General features: G+C 54.1%; 1 protein-coding gene across 4 annotated transcripts in view; it reads right to left on the reverse strand.

Annotated features, from left to right (window-relative positions):
* Positions 1-778: 778 nt before the first annotated feature.
* IQSEC3 (IQ motif and Sec7 domain ArfGEF 3) overlaps positions 779-27,083 on the reverse strand; it is a 110,625-nt gene continuing 84,320 nt past the window's right edge. For 3 of the 4 annotated variants that reach the window (XM_038576411.1, XM_038576410.1, XM_038576409.1), the window contains 9 exons: positions 23,028-23,150; positions 22,365-22,531; positions 16,599-16,738; positions 15,389-15,514; positions 13,399-13,498; positions 13,067-13,228; positions 10,225-10,317; positions 7,882-7,931; positions 7,658-7,795 (listed from right to left, as the gene is read on the reverse strand). In XM_038576411.1, coding sequence (XP_038432339.1) covers positions 7,721-7,795; positions 7,882-7,931; positions 10,225-10,317; positions 13,067-13,228; positions 13,399-13,498; positions 15,389-15,514; positions 16,599-16,738; positions 22,365-22,531; positions 23,028-23,150 — 1,036 coding nt within the window. In that variant the 3' untranslated portion in view covers positions 7,658-7,720. Of the gene's footprint in view, positions 4,294-7,657; positions 7,796-7,881; positions 7,932-10,224; positions 10,318-13,066; positions 13,229-13,398; positions 13,499-15,388; positions 15,515-16,598; positions 16,739-22,364; positions 22,532-23,027; positions 23,151-27,083 lie in introns of those variants that run through there. The other variant, XM_038576408.1, reaches the window with a different exon arrangement.

The raw sequence follows: 27,083 nt of genomic DNA on the forward strand, positions 1-27,083 counted from the left end.
TCTGACACCTCAGCTTTGCTGGAAGGCTCTGTCCTCTCTCCCCTCACCAGGAGAAATCACTCTCTGAGAAGCCCTTGTCCGTGGAGCCTGATGTGAACACTGCACATAGTAGTGAGTGCTCGCCCAAGCCCCTTCCTCTCTCCCCAGCTCCAATGTTACTGTTCTCTCCTGCAGAGTCTGGGCATCCCCTCCAGCACCCGCAGATGTTTGCTTCAGCACATTTGGTGGGTCCATGCACCTTCCCTGACAGTGTTCCTTGTACTTGGGCCTGAGACCCAGGACTGCCAACAGGCCCCTGCTCTCCATTGCAGAGAACCGAGCAGGGTGGATGAGGTCCTGACCCATCTCTCACTCTGCTGGGGTGCACATTAGCAGTCATGTATCTGTAATGCTGCCCCGGTCTCCACCATTTAGCTGCTCTGTTCCCTGGCTAATTGTGTGCATGCATGTGTGTGCATGTGTGGTGTTGGTAAGGTCAGCTCCCTGACCCTGCACCCCCAGCTCTGGCCATCGGATGATGCCCCTCAAGTCTCCTTTATTTAAGACAGGGCTTTCTAACCATGTCCCACGGTAGCACAGAGGTACCTCATCCTGGCGTCAGGGGTGACAACTCTATGGCCACGAGAGAGCAGCCAGGCTGTCCAGCTGCCCCTCAAAGACTTCGGGGCTGAGGGCCTCACAACATCCTCTGGCTGCAGACTCTGGCCTCACAGACACTCTGATTCAAAGCAGGATCTCCCTCAGGGAGAATGAAAGAAATGGAACCGACACAATTTGCTCAAGTGACATATTTCAATATAATCTCTAAAACTCTATGAATTGAACAGATAAAATACCTCTGGGCTATTTTGTTACAAAATATTTGCCATTTGGATTAGTTGCTGGGTGTAGCCACCCTGCCTTTCCCTAGAGAGGTTTCTCTCCAATGGGGTGAAGGGGCATATACGGGGGGTGGGGACGGCACAGCAAGAAAGTCCGTACAGCAGAATACAGGGACAGATGGACAGATGGTTATCGGGGAAGCCTATTGGACACAAAGAGACATTCTGGCAGGCTATGGGGGAACAGTGCGGTGCGACGTCAAGGATTTCAGGGGTCGAGGGCCCAGGGCTGATCAATACATGTGCCTTGGGAGGCAGGCTTCCAGCTCAAGCTGTCAGGCCAGGGTCTTGCTCCAGGTCTGGTGTGGGACTTGCCCAAAACTGGGTGGGAAAGCTAGTTATAGTTCCCACTCCTGGTTCTGGGGTTGGGACCAGAGGGATAAAATTGAGATAGGGACCTAGGTCCCCTAAATAAGGCCTAGAGAGTTGATCCAGTGGGGCCACTCCGGGTGGTGTAACTGGGCACGTACCCAGGATGCTGTGCCTGGGGGCCCAGTTGGCACTCCGCTGGCCCCACTGCCTTGGCGAGGAGAGCCCAAGTGTGTCTCTAGCCAGGCCCCCTGGGAGGGCTGGGCCTTGGTGTGGCTGCTGGAGTGGGAGGCTCATCCTAAGCCTTTGGGGATGAGGCTCTGGGGACAGGGACAGTGGTGGGTCCCAACCTTAGTCTGTTGGCTGATCAGGGAAGGGCAGTTATAGATAGTGGGAACTCTTGCATCCCCAACAGTGAGGGGAGCCATCAGGGATTAGAAGCCCCTCACAGCTCAGACCAGGCCTCCCAGTGCTGCCAGTGGGGCTCAGGGAAGCCACCACAATGACGGGGTGAGCTCCTCCCTGGAGTAGGGACCCTGAGATGCCTGAGCATCTGGGTCCTCAGCCTCTGCTGATCCTGACCTGGAAAGCCAAGGCTACAGCAGATGTGGGAGGGAGGGGCCAGCTTAGCCTGCCTGTCAACAGGGGGAGGGCACTTTTCAATGAGAAGCGCTGTGGAGCAGGTGACAGGGACCAGATGGTTGCGACTGTCCCCCTTCTCGGTGGCCCCTGGCACTCATGGTCCCCACCCTGTGGGGGTGGCCACACGTGGCCATCTCATAGCTCCTGTTCCTTCCTAAGGCAGCCTCTCTGACGCCCAGCATAACGACTGCCCTCTTCCAGCATCGTCCTTCGTTTGAGGATTGGCCCCTCCCTCCTGGGTCCCTGACTCCTGCTGCCCAGGCCTGCACTTTTTAAGGGTGATCCCTGCCTTAGCCAAGGGCATCAGAGGTGACTGAATCTGTGCGTCCCATCTGTCAGCCACTCTGTCCCAAAAGGCTGTGACTGGAGCCACCTGTTACAGGGAAGACATGAGAAAGGTGCCAGGCCCACGAGGATGGGGCGGTCAGCTGGGCAGCCACCATGGGAGGAGGTGGCAAATTGGCCACAAGTTATGGAAACCAGACTGACAAAGACAGAGCCAGAAATAAACTCACTGGGTGACATCATATGACGTCTGGGTGACTGCACACACACATACGAAACTAGGTCATCTGGAACCTCTGAGACTGGGGGAGGACTCTGTGCCTCCTAGCTGGCTCAGGGCGCTCCCTTTGGGGCATGGAGTAGGCGTCAGGGAGAAGCAGATTCACTTTAGACCCGGGCAGCACTCACCTCCATCTCCTGGCATGCTTTATTAACGGGCTCCAAGGGAGGGGATTTTAGCGCAGGACAGCAATGAGCTCTTGGCACAGGACTGGAGAGACCAGCCTGGTCTGGGGCAGGCGCTTCCTGAAACGGCTGGGGTTGGGTTTGGGGCAGGCCACCGTCCTGCCTGAGGGCTTCGAGGCTTGGCTGCCTGGGCTCTATGAGGAGCCTCCTAAAAGCTTGACTCTCTGATTCTGGTTGGCCCTGGGAAGGTCAGTGAGCCCTGCTTGGCTCTCCTTTGCAATTTTGAGGGTGTAGGGGCTCTTTCAGCCACTCCTACTGAAAGCAGGCCTGGCGCCTTCCTGGAGGAGACATGGGGAGGAGGATTTAAAGGCTGATGGGCTAGTTTGGGACAGCAGCAAGAGGAATCCAAGTGCCTCTGGAGCACCTGCTTCTCTTGCCTGCTTCTGCCTCCAAATCTTTCATGGAGGCTGTGGAAGTCATTCAAAAAGGAGCCCTGACTTGGATCCAAATCCTACCTGTCCTGGGCAGATCACCGCTTCTCCCTGTTTCTGCTTCCACATTGGAAGAACCTGGTTTTTCTGAGTGTGTTTCCATCTAGACTCTGCACACTCTGCATTGGCTGGGGCTAGAAAACTAAGAAACCCTTTTGAAAGTTGCGTACGTGACCTCACAATTCCACAGCTCTGCTGACTTAATCTCGAGAGAGCTGAGAGTGGTCCCCCTTACCCTCTTAACTTCCTCAGAACTTTCCTGAAGTCTGAGAAGCCCTGGATAGGCAGGGCCCAGCTCCTGAGAAGGCGGGAGAAGGCCCTGGGAGGAGGGTAAGGATGTGGTCAGGACAGCTGATATCCCTGGGGGGTGGAGGATCAGTTGCCTGAGACTCCTGGCCCTGAGGGTGCAGCAGAGAAAACCTCCCACCCCTCGTGCCTCCCCACCTGGCCTGAGGCCCAGGGCCTGACAGTCTCAGGGCCAGGAAGCTGGTTAGGCTCTTGGCTCCTGCCTTCTGCAGTACATGGTCTAGGTGGCCAGAGTGGTAGTAGGGAAGAGGAGGCCTGGATGCACCTTGCTGTGGAGGGCCCCAGGAGAGTGAGGTGGTGTCTCCAGATTAGGGGCAAGGGGTGCTTGGCAGACTAAGGGAAGCATGGTTGGGTGAGGCAAACCCAGGTGCCAGGGATTGAGATTCTCTTTCCAAAACGATCACCAGTGACCAGAAGTGCATCGTGCCAGGGCGTGGGAAGCAGCGAGCAAAGGGGCAGTTGGGGCTGCTGGGTGCAGCTGAGGGTGCTCCCAGGCTCCGGCAGCCGGCCTTCCCGGGACAGCAGCATGGGGAGGACAGAGTCTACACCAGGCTCCTGGAGCCGCTGGAGTAGCGGCGTCGGTGCAGCAGGGACCCGGGTGGGCAGTACTGGTGGGGGTGGTTGTAGGGGGGAGGGGGCGGGGGCAGTGGAGGCTGGTGGATGACCTTGACCGGGGAGCCTGGGCCACCCAAGGGCGTGGAGCCACAGGAGTCAGAGGAGGACGAGGCGTAGCAGGAGAGGGCCTGGCTCAGCAGGGGCTCCATGCGGGCCAAGCAGGGCTTGTCCAGGACAATGACCTTGACAATCTGCTGGCACTGCACCAGGGTCCCGGGGGGTGTGGGTGGCGGTGGCAGCGGCGGGGGCTGCTCCCTCAAGGGGCTAGGCTGCGGGTCTTGTGGTGGCACCGGCGCTCCCCTCTCGGCCCCCAGCGCAGGGTTGTGCTGAGATGATTGAAGCCTGTTGTGAATTGACACCTAGTTTAGAAACAGCCAGAGAAGCGTGAAATGTTACAAGACTAATTCCCAGCTGCTGGGACTGGCTACCCTGAGCCTCCCGTCCCCCCTTACTCGCCTCCTGGGCCCTTCGGCTGCTCCCAGCGCTCACTTCGACCCGCCAGCCCTCTCCACCCGCCTAGAGGAAACCTGGCTGCCAAACGGGAGGGCCGCCCCTGGGTGTGATGGGGGGGCCGTGGCTCTCCAGGCCCGACTCCTCTCCCGTGAGATGGGAACCCAAGCCACGGGAGCCCAGGGTTTTTAGGGCACGGCTGTCACCTCTCCCGAGTGAACCTCTCTCCACCTCCCTATCAACCTCTAAGCTTGGAAAACGGGGTAATGGTCTCTGCCCTCTCTCCCTGCCTCCCTCTGGTTCCTGAGACCAGACACAGGGACAGTCCATCATCTTTGAGCCTTTTTTTTTTTTTTAAGATTTTATTCATTTATTCATGAGAGACACAGAGAGAGGCAGAGACACAGGCAGACAGAGAAGCAGGCTCCCCGCAGGGAAACTGATGTGGGACTCGATCCCAGGACCCCGGAATCATGACCTGAGCCGATGGCAGATGCTCAACCACTGAGCCACCCAGGTGTCCCCATCCTTGAGCCTTTCAAGCCCTATCCTCTCTTTGTTAAAGGAGAGGCTTCACTGGCTCTGTGGAATCACAAAGGTGCCCAAACCCAGAATGCCAGGGACCCCTGAAAGGGTGATCTGACCCTACCCTGTCCTCCTAGATTCCCCAAGGCAAAAGCCATGAATCTGAAAGCAGCCCAGATGGCCAAGGCCAGAACTCAGTCCCCAGCAGCCTTGCTGGGACAGCCTGTGTCCTGGTTGAATCTGCCCCACCGTAGGAGGGGGTACCCAGAAAGGACTGTAATCTTAAGGACCCCCCTCAGCCTGTGGAGGTCACTGTGAGCCAGCCTGGCCTCCTCTCCCTAGCAGAGGGAGGTTGAGGAGAACTAGAACCTTCCAGGAGTGGTGCTTAGTTTCTCACCCTCCAGCTCCCCAGCCTATAGGTATGACATGCCCCAATCCCCTTCTAACGCCTGGCTCGGTGGTCGCTGAGACCCTTCACTCGGAGGGTACTTCCTATTGTCCTTGGGCACTACCACCCAGGACAAGCTGTTCAGAGCACAGAGGCGGTAATTGAGGCCACAGAGAGGGGCCCTGATTGCCAGGCCTAGACCAACATGCCCCGCTCAAAACCATCTTGGAGCCCTATATTAGTGGATCCTAACCCTATTCACTGGCAGGAGATGCAATTTCTACGACCCACCCCCCCTTCTGGCCCTGTGCACTCCCCATGGGCTGCTTCCATCTCCACAGTCCCCCAAGCCCCGGCTCCATCTGGTACTTCAATGTCCACAGGCCCTGCTCTGCTCAGCACATTGGAGGCTTTCCTTCACTCTCAACCTCCAGCCTTGACAGCTTTTTCTAGGCTGAGATCCAAACCCCCCTCCCCAATCAAATGAAGGAGCACTTGAGTCCCTCCGTGCCCTGTGGAGACACAGGGCAGGCAGAGGGCATAGCCGGGGCCCACATTCCCCTGGGGGCCCTCTGGGGTCCTCACTCTGACAGAAGGCCTCTGCCCACCGCTGCTGGAGGGGACAGGCTCCTTTCCCCACCTGCCTGTGTTCAGAGTTATTCCCCAGGAGAAACGTGGCCTAGATAGTGGGGGCAGGTCTTGTGCTCTCTTACCCCCACCCCAGATTTTACAGCTAACATCTAGCAGCCCTAGTCCAGACCCACTGAGCCTTCCTTGTACTCTGCACCGGCACACCTCCCCCATGTAGCCCACAGCTCTTGGCTCCTCCTCACCTCCTCCTCACCTCTGGCTCTCTGATCCCCCTCCATTGTCTGCACCTCCCTTCTCCCCCCTGGATCCCTTATCTTTAATGGTCAGTAAGTGAGAAGCAGGAAGTGACAGCAAAACATTCATTTTGACCCCGTTCTTACCTCCCTGCTAATGAAAGAACGGAGAGAGGGAAAGAGGAGCATCACAGAGAGAGAGAGAGAGAGACAGAGACAGAGACAGAGACAGAGACAGAGAGAGAGAGAGACAGAGGATGGATCATGAGTAGCAGGTCAGAATAGCTCAGAGAAGATGGAGAAGCGCCTGCCAGAGGGGCTCGGCCAGGCAGTGACAGAGAGAGGGCAGAGGACGAGAGAGCTTGGGTCCAGCTGAGAGGCTGGAGGCAGCGAGGCTGTCCTCTGTGCAAGGGAGCAGAGGCTGGCAGGGCCCTGGGGGCTAGCTGGGGGTGGCAGCCTTGCAGATAGCCACATGGCCCTCTGGCAGGGTGGGAGGGGAGGACGGGCCTCAGATCGCTTGGCCTCCCCAGGTAGGTCAGCCTAAGGCAGGGCAGAGCAGGAGAACCAACCGGAGGGCTGGGAGCTTTGTGTGTTTATCTGCAAGGCTAGAAAATGGGCAGCTGCAGGAAGATGGGGAGAAGAGGGGGCGGGGGATGGAATACCCACCCTGGGGGCTTGTCAGCTGCTGGGGCAGGAAGCTCCTCCGTGTAAAGGTGCCTCCTCCAGACACAGGTGTGTGGGGGATGGGGGGCCAACAAGGGAAGACGGTGGGGGGGGTGTCCCCTGGGGTATCCTGGTGGGGGTAGACTCCTCCCTCAGACCTCTAAGTGGGGGCTCCTCCGGCTGGGAGTGGGGCTGGGAAGGGAGGTGTCTGTGTGAGAAGCTAGTTGTCCCTTGGAGGCCTGGCAGAGGAGTGAGGGGGTTCACTGGGGTGCGAGGGGAGCAGTGAGGGAGGACTGGAGCCCAGTGAAGCTTATGGGGGCCACTGAATGCCCCCCCTTCCAGGTGACACTTGGGGGGCCTGGCAAGAACTAGCTGTTGTGGCTACCTCCCTAGTCTCTCCCCATGTGGCTTTGGAGGGCGGGATCCCCCTCCCACAAGGACGGTCTTTGGCTATACCTGTTCTCCCCCCAGGGAAATCCCTAAGGTGACCCAACCCTGCTCTGCCTCCTGGGGTCCGGCACACACCCCTAGCAAATGGACCAGCTGGTCCAGGGAGGGGCTCTACCCTCCCAGCTGCCCTTTCTCTGAGTTCTCCAACCATCCCAAGGGCCAACTGGGAGGGCAGGGTCCACTGGAAGCGGCCACTGGGGCTGAACTGGAGGGGTGAGTCTCTGGAGGGGCCCAGGCTCCCTCCTGAGGAGGACAGAGGCACCAGGGGACGGGAACGGTGGCTTCCCCGATAGAGCAAGTGTTAGGGGGTCAGTGAGCAGTCGGCCGGGAAAGTGGGCTGGGCGGGACGGGCGGGCGGCTATGGAGGCATCATGGGCATCATCTGCAGGTGTCAGTTGGGAGCTTGGCCTCGGAGGGCACTCGGCTGGGGAATGGGCAGAAAGTGCGGTGGCTTAATTAGACGCTGGAACAGTGGCGTTACCCATGCTAGCAGTAACTTTTAATTGTATCTCTTGAAATTGGTAAAATGGTGAGTCGGGCTGGGGAGGCATTGATTAATACCTGAGAAGAGAAACAACAGAGACAGTGAGAAGGAGGACAAGCGGGGGCTCGGAACCACTCACCTGGGCAACCAGGCCTCCACTTACCTCCACCGTGCTCTCCACCGGCTTCTCCCCCAGCGCGGCTTCCCTTTTGGCTTTGAATGCAAAGAGCACAGGGCTCACTCTCTACCCAGCCCAATATACAGATTCCTGCCTCTCGCCTCCACCCCTCACCCTGCTCCGCCCCCAATACCAGGCGTCCTTGCAGTCAGACGGTGTGGACAGAAGATTCTAGGTACCAGGCCACTCCTGAATGAGATGCGGCCCTGGGGTGGGAGACCAGAAGTCGGAGCCCAGTTCTGCCACTAGGTAGCTGTGTGAGCTTGGGCATACAGGCTAGAAGACTCTGACGGTTTTTAAGTGAGCACTGCTGAGTCTTGTTTACCCCTAGTCGAAGCCTCCCTGATAGGGACAGTGAAAGTTGGTTTCGAGATGGCATTGGTTCTTGGTTCTCAAGAAACACAAGGAGGGTCTGCTGTGTGTTTGTGGGCACCACGTTAATCTGGCCCTTTCAACCACAGGCCCCGTGAGGGAGGGGCCCGGTTCCTTTTGTGTCCTATCCCTGCCACTTAGCTGAGTGGTGAGGATTCAATGCACTGAGGCCCATACAGGACTCAGCACGGGACCTGGCATGGCAAGCTTGGCTGATGATGGCTGTGTGATCGCTATGGAACATTCTGACTGGCTCCGCACAGCACCTGGGACGCTGCGGACCTCCAGGGACAGCGTGGTGGCTTTTCTCAGCTCAGTCACTCCTAGCTCCCACCCCTACCCTCACCAGGCCTCCCAGAGCCCCTCTGCTGGAGCCCTCTGACTGTTCACACGTTGTGTGCCTATGTGCACATGTGCATGTTAGCAGATCCCCTCGTTGTGCTCATCCCTCTGCTCTCTGTAGCACAAGAGGGAGCTATGCCATTGTTTGGGATCGAGAAGAATCCCACTGGGGAGGTGATGGATGGACCAGGCCCTGGACACATGCATCTTGGCCTGACCAGGGGGTGCAGCTTCCAAAAGAGGCAGCCTGGGATGCAGAGTGGGGTGGGAAGTCGAGTAATTAATCACAGCTGAGGTTTGGCTTCGGGGTTTACACAGCTGTGCAAACAAGCAGTGACCCACGTACTGTGACCTTAGAGAAACAGAGGGGCCAGCTGAAAAATCAGGCAGGGTGGAGAATTATGAATGCATGATGGCAAGTCAAAACCACATGCAGAAGATGACATCACAGTAAGGATCTCCCTGCAGCTAAAAGGGCCCCAAGTCTTGCCTGGAAAAGGAATTGCATCTTCTAGCTGAGTGACCAAGTGCTGTGATGCCGTCTGTCCCAGCATCATGGTGTCATGGCTGTAAGGGAGGGCGGGGGCGGGGGTGGGGAGGCTAGCATGAAACCCACTGCAGCCTCTTGGCTCCAGATGGTGTCTTGCTGGAACCCTGGTCTTCTAGTGCTTAGCAGGGAGCACACAGCAGGCACTCAATAAGTGCTTGTTAAATATAAGAATAAGTGGCTAAATTAATTAATTAGTGGACAATTCTGGATGGTTTACTGTGTGTGGGGGGGGCGTTGTTGGGATGGGAGTGAATTCTCACACCATCTCTCCCTCTGATTTTTATTTGGGTTTGTAGAGCAGGGGTGGAGGTAACTCTTCCCAGGCTCCCTGCAGGTGGTGCAGGGGAAGGGGAAGAGTACGATGAGGGCCAAGAGATAGAAAGTAGGAAGGTGTCGGTGGGAGAAAGGAAGCAGGTCTAGAGAACATGGCCAAAGGTGATAGAAAATTTGAAGCTGGCTTGATTTGTTTGGAGTAAGTCAATTTGAAGAAACCATTTGAAAAATTGGGTTTGAAGGCTTGTCTGGATTTTGGGGTGGACTGACTCTGGCCTGGAGCACTTGTGGCTCATTAGGGAAAAGACTTGATGGACAGATCAAGATTTCCAGACCCCTCTGGCCACCCTCCTTACCGGGCTCCCATCTGTAGGCAGATTTTTCTCATGCTGCTTCTCTTTACTACACCTCTCACCCCCCAGTGAACCCATAGTCCCCGAGGAGCCTGCATGCGGGGAGGGTGGGTAGGAGGCTCCCCCCCTGGGGCCAGGGTGTCTGGGCTCTTGGCCTGACTCCTCCAGGGAGGACAGTGACATTCCACAGGGACCCGTGGCCTTAGGGCAACGTGTAAATGGACACGTCCCTCTCTCCCCGTCCTCTTCACTCCCACTACTAAGGCCCGTGAGACGAGCCTGGAGCTCAGAGCAGAAAGAAGGGTCCATGGGAATGAGCACTTCCCTCACCCCAATTCCCCAGGAACCCAAGGCCGGGGGGCGGAGCGTGGCCTCTGTGTGGGCCCAGGGCCGGCCAGGGCCTGGGGTCTGGGACTCCGGAGCAGAACCAGGGCTCACCTGTAGGCGATCCTTGCTTCAACTGTGGGTCCACCTGCGCCCCGCTGGACTTGAAGGAGAGTGTCTTTGCTCCCTGCTGCTTCTCCAGCTCCCCTAGAGAATGGAGAGGAACCCAGCCTCAACTGTGGTGAGGTAGAGATGGAAGGAAGGGGAGGGGGCTCCCTGACACGTGACCTGCGTCTGACACCCCACTTCACAGCAAATTAGAGACCCTCTAGAACCTCTGTTTCTTTCTCTGTCTGTGGGGTTGCTAACAGCTGCTTGAATGTCAGAGACACAGCAAAAGAGACAAAGGACAGGGCGGCGGGCTGCCTGGGTTTGAATCCTGCTTCTGGGACTTCTTAGCTGTGTGACTTTGGGCAAGTTACTTAACCTCTCTGTGCCTCACATGAAGGGACTGCAGTGCCCACTTCTGAGTGTTGTTAAGAGGATTACATGAGGAAATGCATCAAAGCCCTTTGGAACAAGGTCTGGCTTGCGGCAAGTGCTCAGTAAATATTAGCTTTTATTACAACTTGGACGAATCACACACACACACACGCACGCTGAGGCACAGCAGACCTCTGTGATGGCTGGTGAAAGCAGGTGACAGCCAGTGACGGCCAGCCTGTCCACCCTGCACCCAGCTGGCCGAGCCCCCCCAGGGAGGAGATGCGCTGCCTGAGGACGGCAGTGCTGACAGCCAGGGCATCCGTCTTGTCCTCCACTTTGATTCCTCTCGCTAGACTTTACACCTGTTCCAATCATTATTAAATCACTCCTTCAGCGTCTGTTTTTCAAGAGACATAACTTAAAAGTTCCCTTTATTAAAGCTGCTCTCCTGGGTCCCATCTTCTGTCTCTAGTTATCTACAATCCAGGGACACTGGGCTGCAAGCCTCCAAACCAGAACAGCTTGTCCTGACTGCCTGAATCACACCATCAGTCAATACTTCACACTTTTCCGGAACGGAGGGTCGTCCCTCCCTGGGGAGGGGCTGTCTTGGCTCTGGAAAAATGAGCTTCGTAATTATGTGCAAGGAGTCCGAGGACCTTGGCGCAAACCTCGCTTTGTCACTGACAGTGTGATCCCAGATAACTTCCTTCAGCTCTGTGAGACTCACTTCCCTTATTTGTAAACTGAGGACAATCCTATCTGCCTGATGGAGAGTCACAGCAAGGGTTAGATGATAAAAGAGGCTCGGCATGCAGCCCGGTGCCGGGCATGGGAAAAATGTAGCTCTGCTGTTACCATTTTCCTTTTTCTACTTCCTTCCCACCTTGCTTTCCTGCCCAGTGCTTCAGCTTTTCTTAGCTGAACAGGAAGAGCCAGACGTGAGCCTCTCTCCCTGCTCCCCCGCCCTCTAGACAGCAGGAGAGGACATGTACTCTTGACAGGCTGATTCTGGCAATGCCTGCTCTTTTGTACTTGGGGCGGGATGGGCATGCTGCTCCAGGGCTGATGGGGGCGGGGGACGAAGGGGGGCCTCTTCCTGCAACGCTGGTGCCCATTGGCCCGCGGTGCCTCCCCAGGGCGAGGCAGAGCCACTGGTAGCACTTTAACATCCACAGAAGTGACATATCAGGGTGCGTCCTTGAGAACAGTCAAGATCAACAGCCAAGGCGGCATCTCTGAGCACCCAGGCCCACCGCTGAAGTGTCTGTGATCCCGCTGACACCAACAGAGCTCTGCAGGGGAACGCATGCCCCCTGCGCCCCAGCAGGTACCGAGTCGTACAGTTGGGTCTGGTGCGCTTTTGTTTCCTTATGCTACCAGAAACTTCTTCTGTCATCCTCAAGAGTAGAAAGTACACGAACCTCAAAATCAGACTTAAACGCAACTGCCAAGCACCAACTCGTCCGCTTCTAAGATGCACAGCCTTAAACACGCCCCTTAACTTCCCTGAGGCTCGTCTGTGCACCCAGGACAAGCACCATGTCGCAGCATCACTGTGAACGCTGAGGACAAACTGCCTGGCACGGAGTAGGTGCTCCAAAAATGCTGATTAAAAAGCATCACCCCGTCATACTGGTCCCCTGACCCCCAGATCCCCCTGCCTTCCCTGTCGCCTAATGGGTTTAAATCAATTTAGAGGCACTTGTCAACTAAGTGACCATCTAAGGCAGACCTGAAATCTATTTGCTCTTTTACTTTCTGAATCCATTGTGATTTAATTTCCCATTAAAGGCAATCCAAAGCCACTGCGATGCTAAAGCATCATGCTTGCGAGTGGGCATATCACGGCTCTTTTCCTAAACCACAAAGTAATTGGCAAACTACCTGCACCTACAGAGAGGCCCACAGAATTTTTAAAATGACTGAGTTGGAATAATCAAGAATCCAGGTATTCCTCAGTGGAACAAAAAGACAACTCTTAGATGAGGGATGGTCAGAAAAGCGGACTGGACTCCTCAGAAAGACCATATTATGAAAAAAATAAAAGAGGGGGATCATTCTGGGGGAAACAAGATGAAAGAAATGAAGCCACCAGATGTAATGTGTGACTCTGATTGGATCTAGCGGGAGGGGCTGAACGGAGGCTGTCTGGTGGGATGAGAAGCACCCGGGCCCACAGACTTTTAGGTGTGTACGCCTGCCTTGGTCGGCTGGGCTTGGCTGTGTCAGTCAGACACAGCGGAGTCCTGGGTTCCAGGGGGCTTGGCTGGGTGTGCACACAAGGTGTGCATGTTCTAGCACACCCGCCTGGGCTGTGACAGTGCAGCAGGGCTGGGGAAGGGCTCGGGATGGCAGGAGGGTCCTTGGCTCTCCCACACTCACTCCAGACCGGAGCAAGCAGCCGCCCCTCCTTGCTGGACTGGGAGTCCCCCTGCCCACCCTGCCACGAGGCGCACAGCAGCCTTACACTCTATCCGGATTTGCTCCAGCTCTGTCACCTCCGCGACGGACTCCTTCAGATCCTCCACAAACTTCTGCATCTCATCCGAGCCCAGCGCACAGAAATGCAGCACTTGCTTCTTCTCGGAGCCCGAAAGTGGGGTCACCAGGGTGATGCCATGAGAGTAATCTGGAAAGCATACCCCAGGCCCCCATGGCCGTGAATGGCAGCAGGTGAGGCTGGAGGTGGAGTGGTGCACGGAGCGGCGATAGGACCTTTGGGTGTTTGCCCCCCCTGCCCCCACCACACACACCGTCCCTACCGCTTCCACCATGTCTCTGGATCCCAGGAAGACTCACATTCATTCTCAAAGAGGTGGAACTGCATGCCCAGCAGGCCAACTGACTTGCAGAATGTGTACGTGGAGGAGCTCTTCTTCTTAGGGCAAAGTTTGAGAATCTGTTCAAGAGAGGGAGAGAGACAAGCACTGACGGTGTACACGTGTGTGCGTGCATTCAGATGCATGGACACACAGGGACACCAGTGAACACGCAAATAAATACGAACATGAACACACTTGCACACTTCTACACAGGATACATTCACACACATACACGTTGATATATGTGGATGCACACGTATACACACACACATATAAATACGCACTATAACAAACCATGGGGGGGTTTTACTGTATAAACCCCTCAGTGGCTATTCCCACTGCACTTTGCAGAAGAGAGTCCACACTTCCTGTCTCTCCCCATCTGATCCGTGCCTCACTCTGGCTTTATGCTCCAGCCCTGCTGTCCTCCTTTCTGTGGTCTGAATAGGGGGAGTGCAGATCCCTATTTGCACATGCTACCCCTGTTCCACAATTCTCCCTGCAGCTTTCTACGGGGCTGGATTAGTCTTATGACTTAGATCTCAACTCAGATGCTGCCTCCTCAGAGACCCCCTCCCTGAGCAGCCCACGTGACAAAAACAAACAAACAAACAAACCAAATCCACCCTAACCCCAGCCCCTCCCTATCTTGTCACTCGCTTTCCTGGTCTTCATGCCATCTTTCCCCTAATTTGGTATTAACTTATTTGTTTTCTTAATTATTTTCTATATCCTTCCCCATGTAGAATGGAAACTTAGCACCTTTCCTAAGCTGGGCCCTAGGGGCACAGGATCTGCCAGCCCAGAGAGAGCCCTGCCCTCAGGGAAATGCTGTTCCAGAGGAAGACCTTGGGGTATAAAGCAATGGATCAATCTATAAAGCATAATAAGCAGAAAAAAAACCCAAAGTGAAGGAACAGATAAATAATGTAATTTCAGAAACTGGAAAGTGTTGCAAAGAAAATGAAATAGGGTAAAGAAGAGAAGGTGACTGGGCAGGCTATCTTCTGAGGCGCACGGGAAGGGCCTCTGGGAGGAGGTGATATTTGAACTGAGACCCGAGTGAAGAGAGGGAGGTGGCTGGGTAAAGTCTTGGGGGAGCGGCAAGAACAGAGGACTGAGATGGAAGGAGCCTGGCCCATGGCAGGCAGCTTGTGGGGCCAGGGGGCCAGCGCAGCCAAGCAGTGGAGCAGAGGAAAGGGAGATGGGGTCAGAGATCTGGGAGGCCCTAGGTCTGGGAACGTGGACTTCCTTTGCCTGGCATGGGAAGTGTGGCAGTCATGCGGCCTGATTTGTACTCTAGAAGGATCACTCTGCTGCTCTGTGGAAAGTGGACTTAAGAGGTGGATTGTTAGATGTGGGGTAATTTTAGAGGTAGTGCCAGTGTGACCTATGGATAGAGAGGATGGGGGGAGGTACGAGGAAAAGACACAAGCCCAATCTTGTTCTCCACTGTTTCCCAGCACTTACAAATCTTGTTCCCAGCCTGGTACATAGGTGACACTCATTAAATATTGTGGAATGGATACATATTTCAAAGAACAAGTGCCCCCCACCCCCTGTCACCCCCCTATCCCCATCCCCACATACACATGCACACTCAATGCGCACACACACACATACACGTACACACATCCCCCAAGCTCACTGTCCTCTCGGGCTATGTGATGTGAAGCACACCCTGTACCGTTCCTGCCTTAGGTTTTCCATAATGTAGGAGAGGCACATGCTCTGGAATCTGGTTCATTTCCATCATGACCGCGGACAAATTATTTGGTCCCTCTGAGTCTCAGCTTCATAACTTAGGAAGTAGGAATGATCATATCTGCTTGAGCGACCTCACCGCCCCCCCCCCCCATGATGTGAAAGTGCCACGGGAAAAGGTAAATGAGTATGGCATTGGCATTCGGAATGAGGTTGCTGGCCCTCCCCAGCCCTCTCCGGGCTCGGGGCGAAGGTCCACTCACCACCAGCAGGTCATTGAAGAGGAACACCTCCCTCTGATGCGCAGCCTGCTTCTGCAGCTTGTTCACATCTGTCACCTCGAAGAGCCGGCTGCAGCAGACCAGGCGGCGGTGAGGCATGGACAGCACCTGGGGAGGAGGCACACATTGATGGGGGAGGCTTCGGGGCTCTGCCCTCCGCACCCCACAGCACCCACCTTCCAGAAGAGCAGATGGAGGCCGGGGTTCCGCCTGCAAACCCTGAACTTGACCCTAAATGTCCCCTCTCCTCACCCTAAACGTCTTCCTTCCTTGTGTGGCTTGGGGAGAAAGGCTTGGGGAGAAGTGTTCATTGTGCTGGAGTAGATGAGGAGATACAGACATGGGGAGAGGAAGTTGAAAAGAGCTTCCAGATTGTTCAAATATGGCCACTGCCAACTCTTTTTCCCCCAAGATCTTCTTGAGGGCCCCCCACGACCCAGGCTGCAGCCTGCAGGGTGGCACTCTGGCACTTTCTCGCCTGCACAACCAAATGCAAGTGTGCAAGAGGGAGGGGATGGTGGGGATGCCTCAAATCTGCTGTCTGCAGAACAATCTACTGCAGTGGCAACGATGAGATCTCCAGCTGTTTCTTGGGTCAGCACTTTAGGGAGGAGAAAACAGACACGAATAGCAGAACCCACTCTACGTCCTTTATACTTATGGCCTAAAGAGCCTCTGCTGATGTCTGAGTAGTAAACCATAGAGCATCACTGCCAACTTGGACCATATTGCCTGAGACACAGATCATGACCAAGGGGCACCCCAATGGTTGGGACACCACAGTCTAGAGCTTCCTTCAGCCTCTTTCTTGCTTTCTGTTCAATAGGACCATCCAGGAAAGCCCAGTATCTAGCCCATCTTTCGTCTCCCCATCTGGTCATCCAGATGCTTCAACCCTAGACGACTGGACAGTCCTTCCTGATACCTCACCACAGGCTCTCCTGATGTGGTGGCTGGTAGCCATGAGGAAATGTCATTAAGGGGAGACAGAGGGTATGGTGGATGGCACATAGTGGGGACTCAATCATTATGAAGTGAGCAAAGAATGGGAAGGGGTTTCTGAAAGGGAAGGAGGAGAATGAGAGGAGATGTCACACAGGAGACAAAAGGAGGTATGAGGTAGGGGGCTTGGCATCCATGGGAGAGGAAGCTACCCCTGTGGGGTGAGAGCTGTTCTGTGGTGGGCACTTACTGTCTTCATGCCCATGATGGACTTCTCCACTTTGGTGACATACGTGACATGGTCCTCATTGGACTTGAGCTCCTTCTGCTGTATCCTTTCGTAGATCCCTACCACCAGCTCCCTTGGGATGTCTGCACCGTCATCTACGCCTACCAGGGTGGAGTAGAAAGGGAAGGTGAAGGAGGGAAGAAGGGAAGGAGTGTCAGAGGTGAGGAGCCAGAGAGTGGAAGACCTCACCAGACTGAGGCTCCTGAAGGCTGGCTTTGACGTTGCCCTGTCCCTGTTCCAAAGCCTTCAATGACTGGCTCCCCATACCTATTGAATTAAGGACAAACTCCTTAGCCAGACACTAGCACTACTATAATATGGCCCCAGCACACATTTGCAGCCTCATCTCCTGCTGTTCCAGAACCAGAACCTCCACTCCCCCTTCCCACCTCTTTCTCATCCCCAGGACAGCTTCCATGTTCCTGTTCAGCGCCTTGCTTTAGTAGTTCTCTTGTCCTCCGTGTATTTATCTACCCCCCACACAGCTCCCTGCCTCCCATGAGAGTCTCTTGAAAGCTGATGTTCTGTCTTGTTCTCTCTCGATCTCCTCCCTCTTGGATCATCCCTCTTTCTCCCCCAGGGAGCACGGTGCTCAATGATTAGTTGCTGAATATATGACAAGATTCTTCCTTCACTGGGAGCCTGGGAGGTGGTGGTGATTAGATATTAGGTGAAGAGGAGTTGGACATCCCCCTGTGGCAATGCAGGTAAGAAGACCTTACTCCCATCTCCTACTTCATAGTCACAACACTCTGGTAACAAAAAATACTGGCAGGAAATTTACCAATATTGAAATAAATTTCTTTGTGAGCTAGAAAGAGAGGCAATAAAATTTTTCTTCTTTCTACTTTTCCTAAATCTTTTAAAACTATATGCTTCTCTTGTAAGAAAGAAAAACAGAAAATAAAACAACTTTGGCAAGTGTCCTCAAAGGAGATTTCCTGACTAGTGAGAGGACATTACACCTTCTATGAGCAACTCTTTGTGTCAACCCTGTTTCATCCACATTCTTTTCTTGGTTCTTCAAGTCAGGCACATTAGCTGTGTGGCGCCCCTGGGGACCTAAAAGACATGAGGCTGGGGACAAGAAAGAGCAGGGAGCAAGACTCCATCCGAACCAACACAGAGGCATCCATCCCACTGAAGAAGCACCTCTGCTCCTTCTGAATATTCTGGTCAAAGGGAGTTTTTTATTTTTATTTTTTAATTTTTAAAAAAGACTTTATTCATTTATGTAAGAGAGTGTGTGTGTGTGAGAGAGAGAGCACGAGCAGGGGGAATGAGAGAGAGAGAAGCAGGCTCCTCACTGAGCAGGGAGCCTGATGCAGGGCTCAATCCCAAGACCCTGAAATCATGACTTGAGCCAAAATCAGATGCTTAACTGACTGAACCATCCAGGTGCCCTGAACCATCCAGGTGCCTTATTTTTTAAAAAGAGAGATATGTCTACAAAGAGTAAGAGAGTAGGGAAGAAAAAATGGCACCACGTGACCTGGGAAGTGGACAAATGAGCAGATGGATTGGCAAGCCTGAGAGAGTGGAACCTGAAGCCAGCAGAGAGGTTACAAGCCACTTAACACACCAAAGAATCACCAAAGGGCTCTGGGATGGGTGGCAATGGGAATCCTTGAACGTGGAGGTAAAGTTGGGCTGGAAACAGGAAAATAGATTGATCATCAGCCTAAAAAGCATTTAGATCTCCCTGTCCCTTCCTCCACTCCAACAGCAGACTGAGGGTTAGTCCTCTGGAAGAGGTAAACTGGGAACTCTGGGATGGGAGGACCCCAAGGCCAGCCAAAGATGAGAGTCTATGCTGAAAACTGAGGCATGGAGTAGATGTCTATGTATTAAGAGACCCTCTCAGTCCTATTGACCCAGAAGATCTTAGATCGCTGGCATCCAGATTCATACCCTCTGGACAACAGACTGGACATTTCTGGGGAATCAACAGGCACAAGAGAAAAATGTAAAGATACTACAGTAAGGATTCCTCAGTGAAACAGTTCAACTCAATCACCCTATGAGAAAGCCCATTGGTCAGCACCCTTCCCCTGCCCATACTCACAGAGTCTTAAAAATTCTGCTTTAAAACATAGTTAAAACTGTTTAAAATCAGCCTTTTAACTCACTCTTAGATATGAGAGAACAACTACGTTTCATCATGTATATATGGAAAGCCTATAACACAAAAGAAAAAGAAGTATGGGGAAACAGAGAAAGGAAGCCAGAAGAATTAGAGGCAAGCAGGGAGCAACTGAAATAAACCAAATGTCATCAGAGATATGTAAGAAGATACCACATCTACAAAACAAGACTAAAATGCTATAAAAAAGGAACATTTCGGGATCCCTGGGTGGCACAGCGGTTTGGCGCCTGCCTTTGGCCCAGGGCGCGATCCTGGAGACCCGGGATCGAATCCCACGTCGGGCTCCCGGTGCATGGAGCCTGCTTCTCCCTCTGCCTATGTCTCTGCCTCTCTCTCTCTCTCTCTCTCTGTGTGACTATCATGAATAAATAAATAAAATCTTTAAAAAAAAAAAAGGAACATTTCAAGAATGGGTTCTTGAAAATGAAACACGTGACAGCAGAAATGAAGACCTTAAGAGGTGACTTGTAAGACATCTTCACGAAAGTCCAACAAGAAGACAAGGATGGCAGGCAGAAAGCTGTAAAAACTAAAAGGTCCAACTAGGAGATCTAATATCTGAATAATAAGAGTTCCAGAAAGTACAGAGAAAACAAAGGAGGGAGATGATTAAATACAGTATTTAAGAAAACTTCCCACAATCGGAGAACATGTTTCTAGACTGAAGGATCAACCCAGCACTAGCACAATAGATGAGGAAAAGCCCATAAAGAAACCCACCAGTTTGAAGAGATATCTGCACCCCCATGTTCACTGAACATTGCCTAACAACAGCAAGATGTGGAAGAAACCTATGTGTCAACTGAAAGATGAATGGATAAAAAAGATGTGGTATATATATATATACATATATATATATATATCGGCCATAACCAAGAATGCAATCTTGCCATTTACAGCCACATGGATGGGCCTAGAGCTTACTATGCTAAGTGAAACAAGTCAGAAAGATAAGGAAAAACACCATATGATTTCATGTACATGTGGAATCTAAATATGAAACACATAAACAGACAAAACAAAAATATAAACAGACTCATATATACAAAGAACAAATTATTGGTTGCCAGAAGGGGAGGGGGGTTGAGGGTAGGCAAAATGAGTGAAGGGGATTAAGAGGTACAAACTTCCAGTTACAAAATAAATTAAGTCATGGGGAGGTAATGTACAGCATAGGAAACAGAGTCCATAATATTGCCGTAACTTTGTATGGTGACAGACGGTGACTAGACTTATAATGGGGATCATTTCCCAGTGTATAAAAGTCACTATGTTGTACACCTGAAACTAACAAGATGTCAATTATACTTCAATTAAAAAAAAAGAACCTGAACGAGGTGGAGTATCAGGAAAGTTTAGAACGCAAAGGACAAAGAGAAGAGCCTGTAAACTTTTAGAGACAGAAAGAGAGAAAATACTATGCAAAAGGTGAGGAATTGGAATGTCAGAGCAGCACCGTCCATTAAAAGACAATGGAGCAATGCTTTCAAAATTCTGAGCTCAGTGTTGCCAGTCCAGAATTCTCTTCCCAGCCAAACTCTCAATCAAGAGTGAAGGTAGAAAATGATATTTTCAGACACACAGGTTGTCAGAAAGTTTGCCACCAGGGTACCTTTTCTGTGGAAGTGAACCATAAACAAGCAAGCTACGAAATCTAGGACACAGGAACGGATCACAAGAACAAGGCAAAGGACGCCTGTCAATGATGTGAAGGGTGTCCCATGCTGACAGCCGGGTGCTGGTGCAAGCAATCTCTGTCCAGATTGGAGCAGAGCTAGAGGCTCGGGGAGAGAGGCTCCAAGAAAAAAACCTCCCAGGCTGCATGTGTGGAGAAGAACTTGACAGGGTGGGGAGTTTGGAAATTAGTGGGTGGCAGGTGCCTAGAGAGCTAAGCAAATGGAAAAAGAATACAAGTATTCACTCCAAGGAAAGCGGAAACAGGAAGGGTCTGTAATCATGATATACTTCAAGACTCAGCTTTGGACTATGTTTACATCTTAGTAACATAAACACCGATGTCACCAAAATAATGCTGCAGCTAGACAAAGAGTGTGGGGCTGCAGTGTAATTTTAGTGGGGGCGGGCTAGGGTAGGTGGATGAAAGAGAGCTAATCCTCATTTTCCACGATGGGAAATTGCAGTGGTCTGAATGCTTGTGTCTCCCTCCCCCATTTGTATGTTGAAACCCTAGTCCCCAAAATGGATGGTATGAGGAGGCGGGGCCTTCAGAAAGTGCCCAAGTCATTAAGATAGAGTTCTCATGAGTGTGAGGATTAGTATCATATACCAAAAAGACCCCACAGAGCTCCCCACCCCTTCCACCATGTGAGCACACAGCCAGAAGGCTCTCAAGCCAGAACCAGGAAGTGGGCTCTCACCAGACACACCCCTCTGCCAGTACCTTGACCTTGGGCTGCCTGGCTGGCAGAACTGTGCCAAATAAATGTCTCTTGTTTATAAGCTACCCAGTCTGTGGTATTTTGTTAAGGCAGCCTGAACGGATTAAGACAGAAATTAATGATACTTAAAATTTTTAAAAATGAATAAGTAGTAGTGTATGAAAGAAACCAAAGTCCACATACTATTTAAACCCATCTATATGAAGTTCAAGAACTGGCACAATTGGTCAGCATGGATGGAAGGTCAGACGGTTGGCACTGAGGCAGGGGTACTGAATGGGACAGGATGTCCTGGGGTCAGGGGATCGATCTCCATTGAGAGCTGGCTGTGATCACACGTGTATGTGGACATAAACATGCACCAAGTGCTCGGATCTATAAACCTTACAATGGGCTTTAATCTAATATAAAAAAAGGAATAAGAAAAGAAGCAGAAGCACATTGTTCAGCGCTATAAAAGAAACACAAGAAATGGCAAAAAACCCCAAAAAGTTGAGAGCGGTTGCCTCTGTGGAAGGAGAGTGGTAACAGGAGCAGGGACGAATATTTTTTTTTGTAGCAGGCCTTGTAGAACGATTTGACTTTATTAAATCATGTGCACATATAGCTTAAATTTCTTAAATGCTAAAAAAGAAAAGAAAAAACCAACTGAGCACTTATCCCATCCTGCCAGTTTTGTCCTGGTCCCTGCCAGCGGGTGCATTATCTCACTGGGGAAAGGATGTGGCCAGTGGGTGCCATGAAGTTATCTGCAAGGCTGACATAAATGGACCCAAGACTTAAAGGCCCTCATATGTTGTGCAGTGGGGAGGTCTGGTACACTTTGGTGCCAGCGGTGCCGCCGGTGCCTACAGGTCACCCACTGGAGGACGTTCTGTGGAGGGCAAGGTCCGGAGCTGTGGCAGTGACTCTTGGAAACTCTCCAAAGTTGCCTGGCATGCAAGCAACTTTCCCAGGTGGCTGTGTGTGCCCGGGACTGGACACAGCAGTGTCCAGTCCCTTGGCTGCGGGGGTGACAATCTACAATCGGCTCAGCCTCACAGAATGAATGCTGAACGGAATGGGGCCTGGGCAGTGGCCTTGCCCTCTGCCCCTTCCTCCCTCTCTTCCTCCCCCTCCTCCCCCTTGTTGTCCCCCTCAATCCCCTTCATCTCCCTCTTCCCCCTCCTCCCCCCCCCTCACCTCGCAGGTTTCGGATAAAGTCCTCCAGCATCATCTTCCGGTCAGGCTTGATGTTGGGGCTGTACATGTCGGTGTTGAGGAGGATGATGGCAAAGGCGAGGATGAAGATGGTGTCGGGGTTGTGGAACTGCTGCACCACCTCAGGGTTGCACATGCAGTAGCGCTGGCTATGGTGGGGACATGGAGTGGGGTGCCAAGTGAGGCCCTCTCCAGCCCTCTCCTCCCCTCCCCAAGCCCCAGAAATGAGAGGGTGCATGGCTATCGGGGCACATACACCGATTCTCAGAGGGCCTCAGGTCCCTAAAGATCACTGTCTGCCCCGTAGCCTGGTCTTCTTCCCCGCTGAGGCGATAGGGCAGGTGTCCCACACCCAGGGGGCCCATCACCTTGCACAGAGGCTCGCCAAGAATTGCTGGTCACTGGGGATGAGTGAGATGCACGCAGACCCCTTGGAGGGCCTGGGGCTGCTCTGGCCTCACCAGCTCCAGGGCTCATGTACCTTTACTCACCTTCCCTCCTTTCCACCCAGCCCACCACCCCTGGGCCCTGCCAGGAGGGCTTCTCCCCAGTCCTGGACTGACCCCTGGGCCCCCAGCATCTGGTGCCCCAGGCATGTGTTCCAGGGCTGCAGGAGGCAAGGGGGGCTCGGGAAGGGGGTCTTACCTGAAGGCCTCTATGAGCCGCTCCACCTTCTGGGCCTCCCCCTGCACGCGGATGTGTGCCTGGAACTTGCGCAGGGCCTCGTCCAGCTCCATGTTGGAGAAGTCCATCTCGTCCACCACGCAGCTGAGGGCAGGCGGGGCAGGGGCTCTTGAGGAGAGGTCGGCCCCCTAGACCTCCCTGGACCCCAGGCAACTCGAGGATAAGGGTGCCTGGCACAGCGCCCCCTCCCCCATCGGCCTACCCACCCTGGGGCCTGGGGGAGGGACTGGGGTCCCTGTGACCAGCAAGGAGGGGACTGACTTGGGCCCTCCTGAGTCAAATCACGCCCAGGGCTCTCCCTTCAATAACCCCAAGGACCCTCCCTCACAGGGCCCTTCCTCTAACGCCGTAGCCCCTGAGGCAGATGGCTGACTGCTGCCCCCACCACGCAGCTAAGGATTGGAGGCCCAGAGAGGCCAGGGTGCTGCCCAGGGCTGCACAGCCAGAAGGCAGCTGATCTTCCTCCTTCTGATCCCAGGTCCTTTCCTGTCTCAACCTCAGAGGATCTGAGTCAGACCAAGGTTTGAAACAGGACTAGAACAATCTACTCTTTTGGTCTTGCTAGGAGCCTGTGCACCTCCCTAGTTGCTCGTTCCCACATGGGCTTCCCCATGACGGAGCCCTGGTCCAGCACCAGCCCTTGGATCTGCCTTTGGGCAGGATTTGCAAGGAGCGAGTTCATCCCAGCCTCCCCCGCATCCAAGGAGCCCTGAGCTCTCAGGGAAGTGGTGGCCTCTGAAGAGTAAATGACAAATCAGCTTCATGTAGGAGGGGACGGTGTGACAAAGTCACAAAAAATGCGGTGACTCAGAATTTGACTTCTGGTCAAAACTCATCTTTCAGAGCCTCAGTTTCTTGCTCTGAGAAGGAAGGAGGCCAGAATCCTGGCACCTCCCCCTCCGCACCCCACCCCGGGGCTCTTCTATATCTGAAATGTCCCCTCTAGCCCTGGAGAGTTGGCCTCTGAATGTCCCCTTTCAGTGCATGGGGGGAGGGAGAGGGGGGACACAGCCCAGTCACCCCCAGGAGGCAGTGTCATTCCTCAGGCCTGGCCTGCTCCTGGGGCCCCTCCTTTCCATGGGATCACACTGCCTTACCCTCTCCTGGGGTGCCCTGTTCCTCGGGCTGTGAGCAGTGGGCAGGAACCCAGGCCTGGTGGAGCAGCAGACCTCATATGCCTGAGAACTGCAGGAGCTCACACGTGCCAACTCAGGGTTGATTTCTCCCCTTTCTGCTGTAGTCCAGTCCTCTCTCTCCTGGTTGCTTTTTTTTTTTTTTTTTAACTTTTATTTATTCATGAGAGATGCAGAGAGAGAGAGGCAGAGACACAGGCAGAGGGAGAAGCAGGCTCCCCTCAGGGAGCCCGATGTGGGACTTGGTCCCGGGACCCCAGGATCAGGCCCTGAGCTGAAGGCAGACGCTCAACCGCTGAGCCACCCAGATGTCCCTCTCCTGGTTGTTTTATACCCAGCCTCACAGCGCCCGCTGGGGTGAGCAGCTCCTCCGCTTTACAGCCCCGGCTGAGGCCACCGCAGGGGCACCACCCCAGGCAGCAGAGGCCTGGTCACTGCCTGCCTCCCTGCCCACAAAGGTGAGGCGAACTCCAGGCCTAAGCCCAGCATATGGCTCAGTCCCCAGCCCACTGGGGGACTCAGGGAACATTCACCCAGGGACCACGTAAGCAGAGGGACAAGCCCTGAACAGGACCCACTTCCTACACGATGCTGGCTCCATGCAGAGCTCACCATCTAGGAGACTCAGAGGTCCAGACCCAACCCTGGCTCTGGTGTCAATTTTTAGGAGAAGGCAAGAGGAGACACCCATACAGCAGTGGTCAGGGGCCTGGTGGCCCATGGGCTCTCCCTCCCCCACTCCTTTCACGGGGAACAGGGAGGAGAGGGCAAAATTGAAACTTCTAAGAAGGGGAGACTGGGAGCCCCCTCAGCTCCCAAGGACAGAGAGATGGCCATCTTTGGGCTGGGAGCCCATCCTCGGCTTCGTCAAATGCAGCCTTCTCTCAGGCTTCTCTGCCTGGAGAGTGAGTAAGAGAGTGGTGCTGGGGGGTCGAGGCGAGAATGTGGCCCAACTGTGACAACTGGCGATGTCAGTGTCTGGCGTTTGAGAAGGCAATTGGTGGTAGCAGCCTCTGGATCTGATTTCTCAGCAGCTCTTGTCACCTCTTCCCTAAGCCCTCCCCAGCTGGCAGGTGAGCCCTGAGAGCAGCATCAGGCTCACATCCACGTGTCCCCTGGTTCATCCCCATCCGGAGTTATGAATCCTGCATGATTGACCCAGACAGCGAGGCCAGTTGGAGGAAGTGAACCTGTGCGGTCTTGCAGCAAAGGGACAGGGAGCTAGAGCCAGGGAGGCAAGGACAAGGAGGGGACAGACACGGAAACAGCAAGAGACACAGAGGATATGGAGTCAGGTGAGAAAGAGAGAAGGAGAAGGCAAGAGAGGCAAGGAGACGAAGAGGGGAAGAAAGACCAACAAAACAGGAGAGATGGAGACTGAGAATAAGAGACAAACAGAGATGAGGGAGAGTCCGAAAGAAAGACACAGGGAGACAGACAGAGAGGAGGAGAGAGAGGTGGAAAAGCATAGGACATGGAGGTGGAGGAAAACACCACAGACCGGACCGGGGCAGCCTGGGCGTGGAGCAGAGGGGCTGCACCTGCTCATCCCAGCCCCCACCTGACGTGCCAAGGCCGCGGGGGACGGCAGTGGGCCCAGGGCTGGCCCGACCTGGAGGACCTCAGCTGGCCCCTGGTGCCCCCGCCTGGCGTCCACCTGCTGTCCAGGACTCGCTCCATCTGTTTGTCCTCCCCACCCCTACCTGGCCTGTCAATGTCGCTCCCAGAGCCTCTGTACTGTGCCCTCTGCCCCGAGGCCCCAGGGTGCCATGGGGGGGGGGGGAGGGCCGCTGAAGGAGGCAGTGGAGCAGCTGGAAGAAAGTGGGATCTGCTCCGCCAAGCACGATGGCCTAGTTTCCAGGCCTTCACTCAGGTGACCCACAGCCTGCTCACTGGCCCGCTCGGGGCTGCGGTGGAAAGCTCCAGTAATGAGCCCAGAGCCTGAGACTCAGCCATGTGGAAATGCCAGCCCGCAGACTGGGGAGTGCTGAGTAAGTCGGCCACGGGCCATGGGGGCGGGGGGGGGGGGGGGGGACAACTTTGTGGGAGGTCGCTGTGGGGTGGGGATTCTACACCCCACATCCTCAAGAGCCCCTTGTCAGAGCTGTGAGGTGGCTTGGTAAAACACAGATCCCTGAGCGCCAACCCAGATCTACTGACTGAACTATGTGGAGGCGGACCCTGGCAATCAGCATCCTTCGCTGGCTTTCCAGGCCCGATTCTTAAAAGCTGAAAACCGATCACTGAACTGATGCAAGGAGCATCAGCTGGAGGGGGATCCAGCCCATGTGGAGGCTTTCAAAAACAAGTGAGTCCAGCAAGTCACGAGCCACCAGGCCAGCAGCTCCGGGGAGCAAGCATGTCCCCTTCAGGCTCTCAGGGGCTGCTTTGGCAGTGCGAGTGGTGAGGGAGGGATGGGAGGTAGAGACGGATGTGTGCCCCCTCTGCACACATGCCTGCACGTGTGAGCTGACTTCCCGCCTCACTCCTTGTTGAGGCCACCACAGGGCTTCAATGTTCAACGGGCTGATGGTGTCCTCGGGCTCTCAGATCCCAGGGAGACAAAAATCTCAATGTGTTCTGCAAAACCCCCAGATGGAAGGGAGGAAGCTGTGTTGAATGGTGGTGGGGCACGACTGACCCTAAGGAGACAAATGCCTTCCTCTCTGGATATTTGGGGTTCGGACCAGGTGACGTCTCAGGACTGCCCCCACTCTGAGAAGGACCAGAAGTGGAGGGCGCACAGTCAGCAGAGGGCTCCCAGACAGCAGGAGATCACACAACATCCTTCCTGGCTGGCTTTGGAATACAGCTGGCCGCTTCTCTCCCTCCTCCGGTGAAGCACAGTGTGCCCCCTGGGGCAGCTGGCCAGGTTGAGGCTGTG

Source organism: Canis lupus, chromosome 27 (genome assembly GCF_011100685.1).
Source record: "Canis lupus familiaris isolate Mischka breed German Shepherd chromosome 27, alternate assembly UU_Cfam_GSD_1.0, whole genome shotgun sequence".
Classification (NCBI taxonomy): domain Eukaryota; kingdom Metazoa; phylum Chordata; class Mammalia; order Carnivora; family Canidae; genus Canis; species Canis lupus.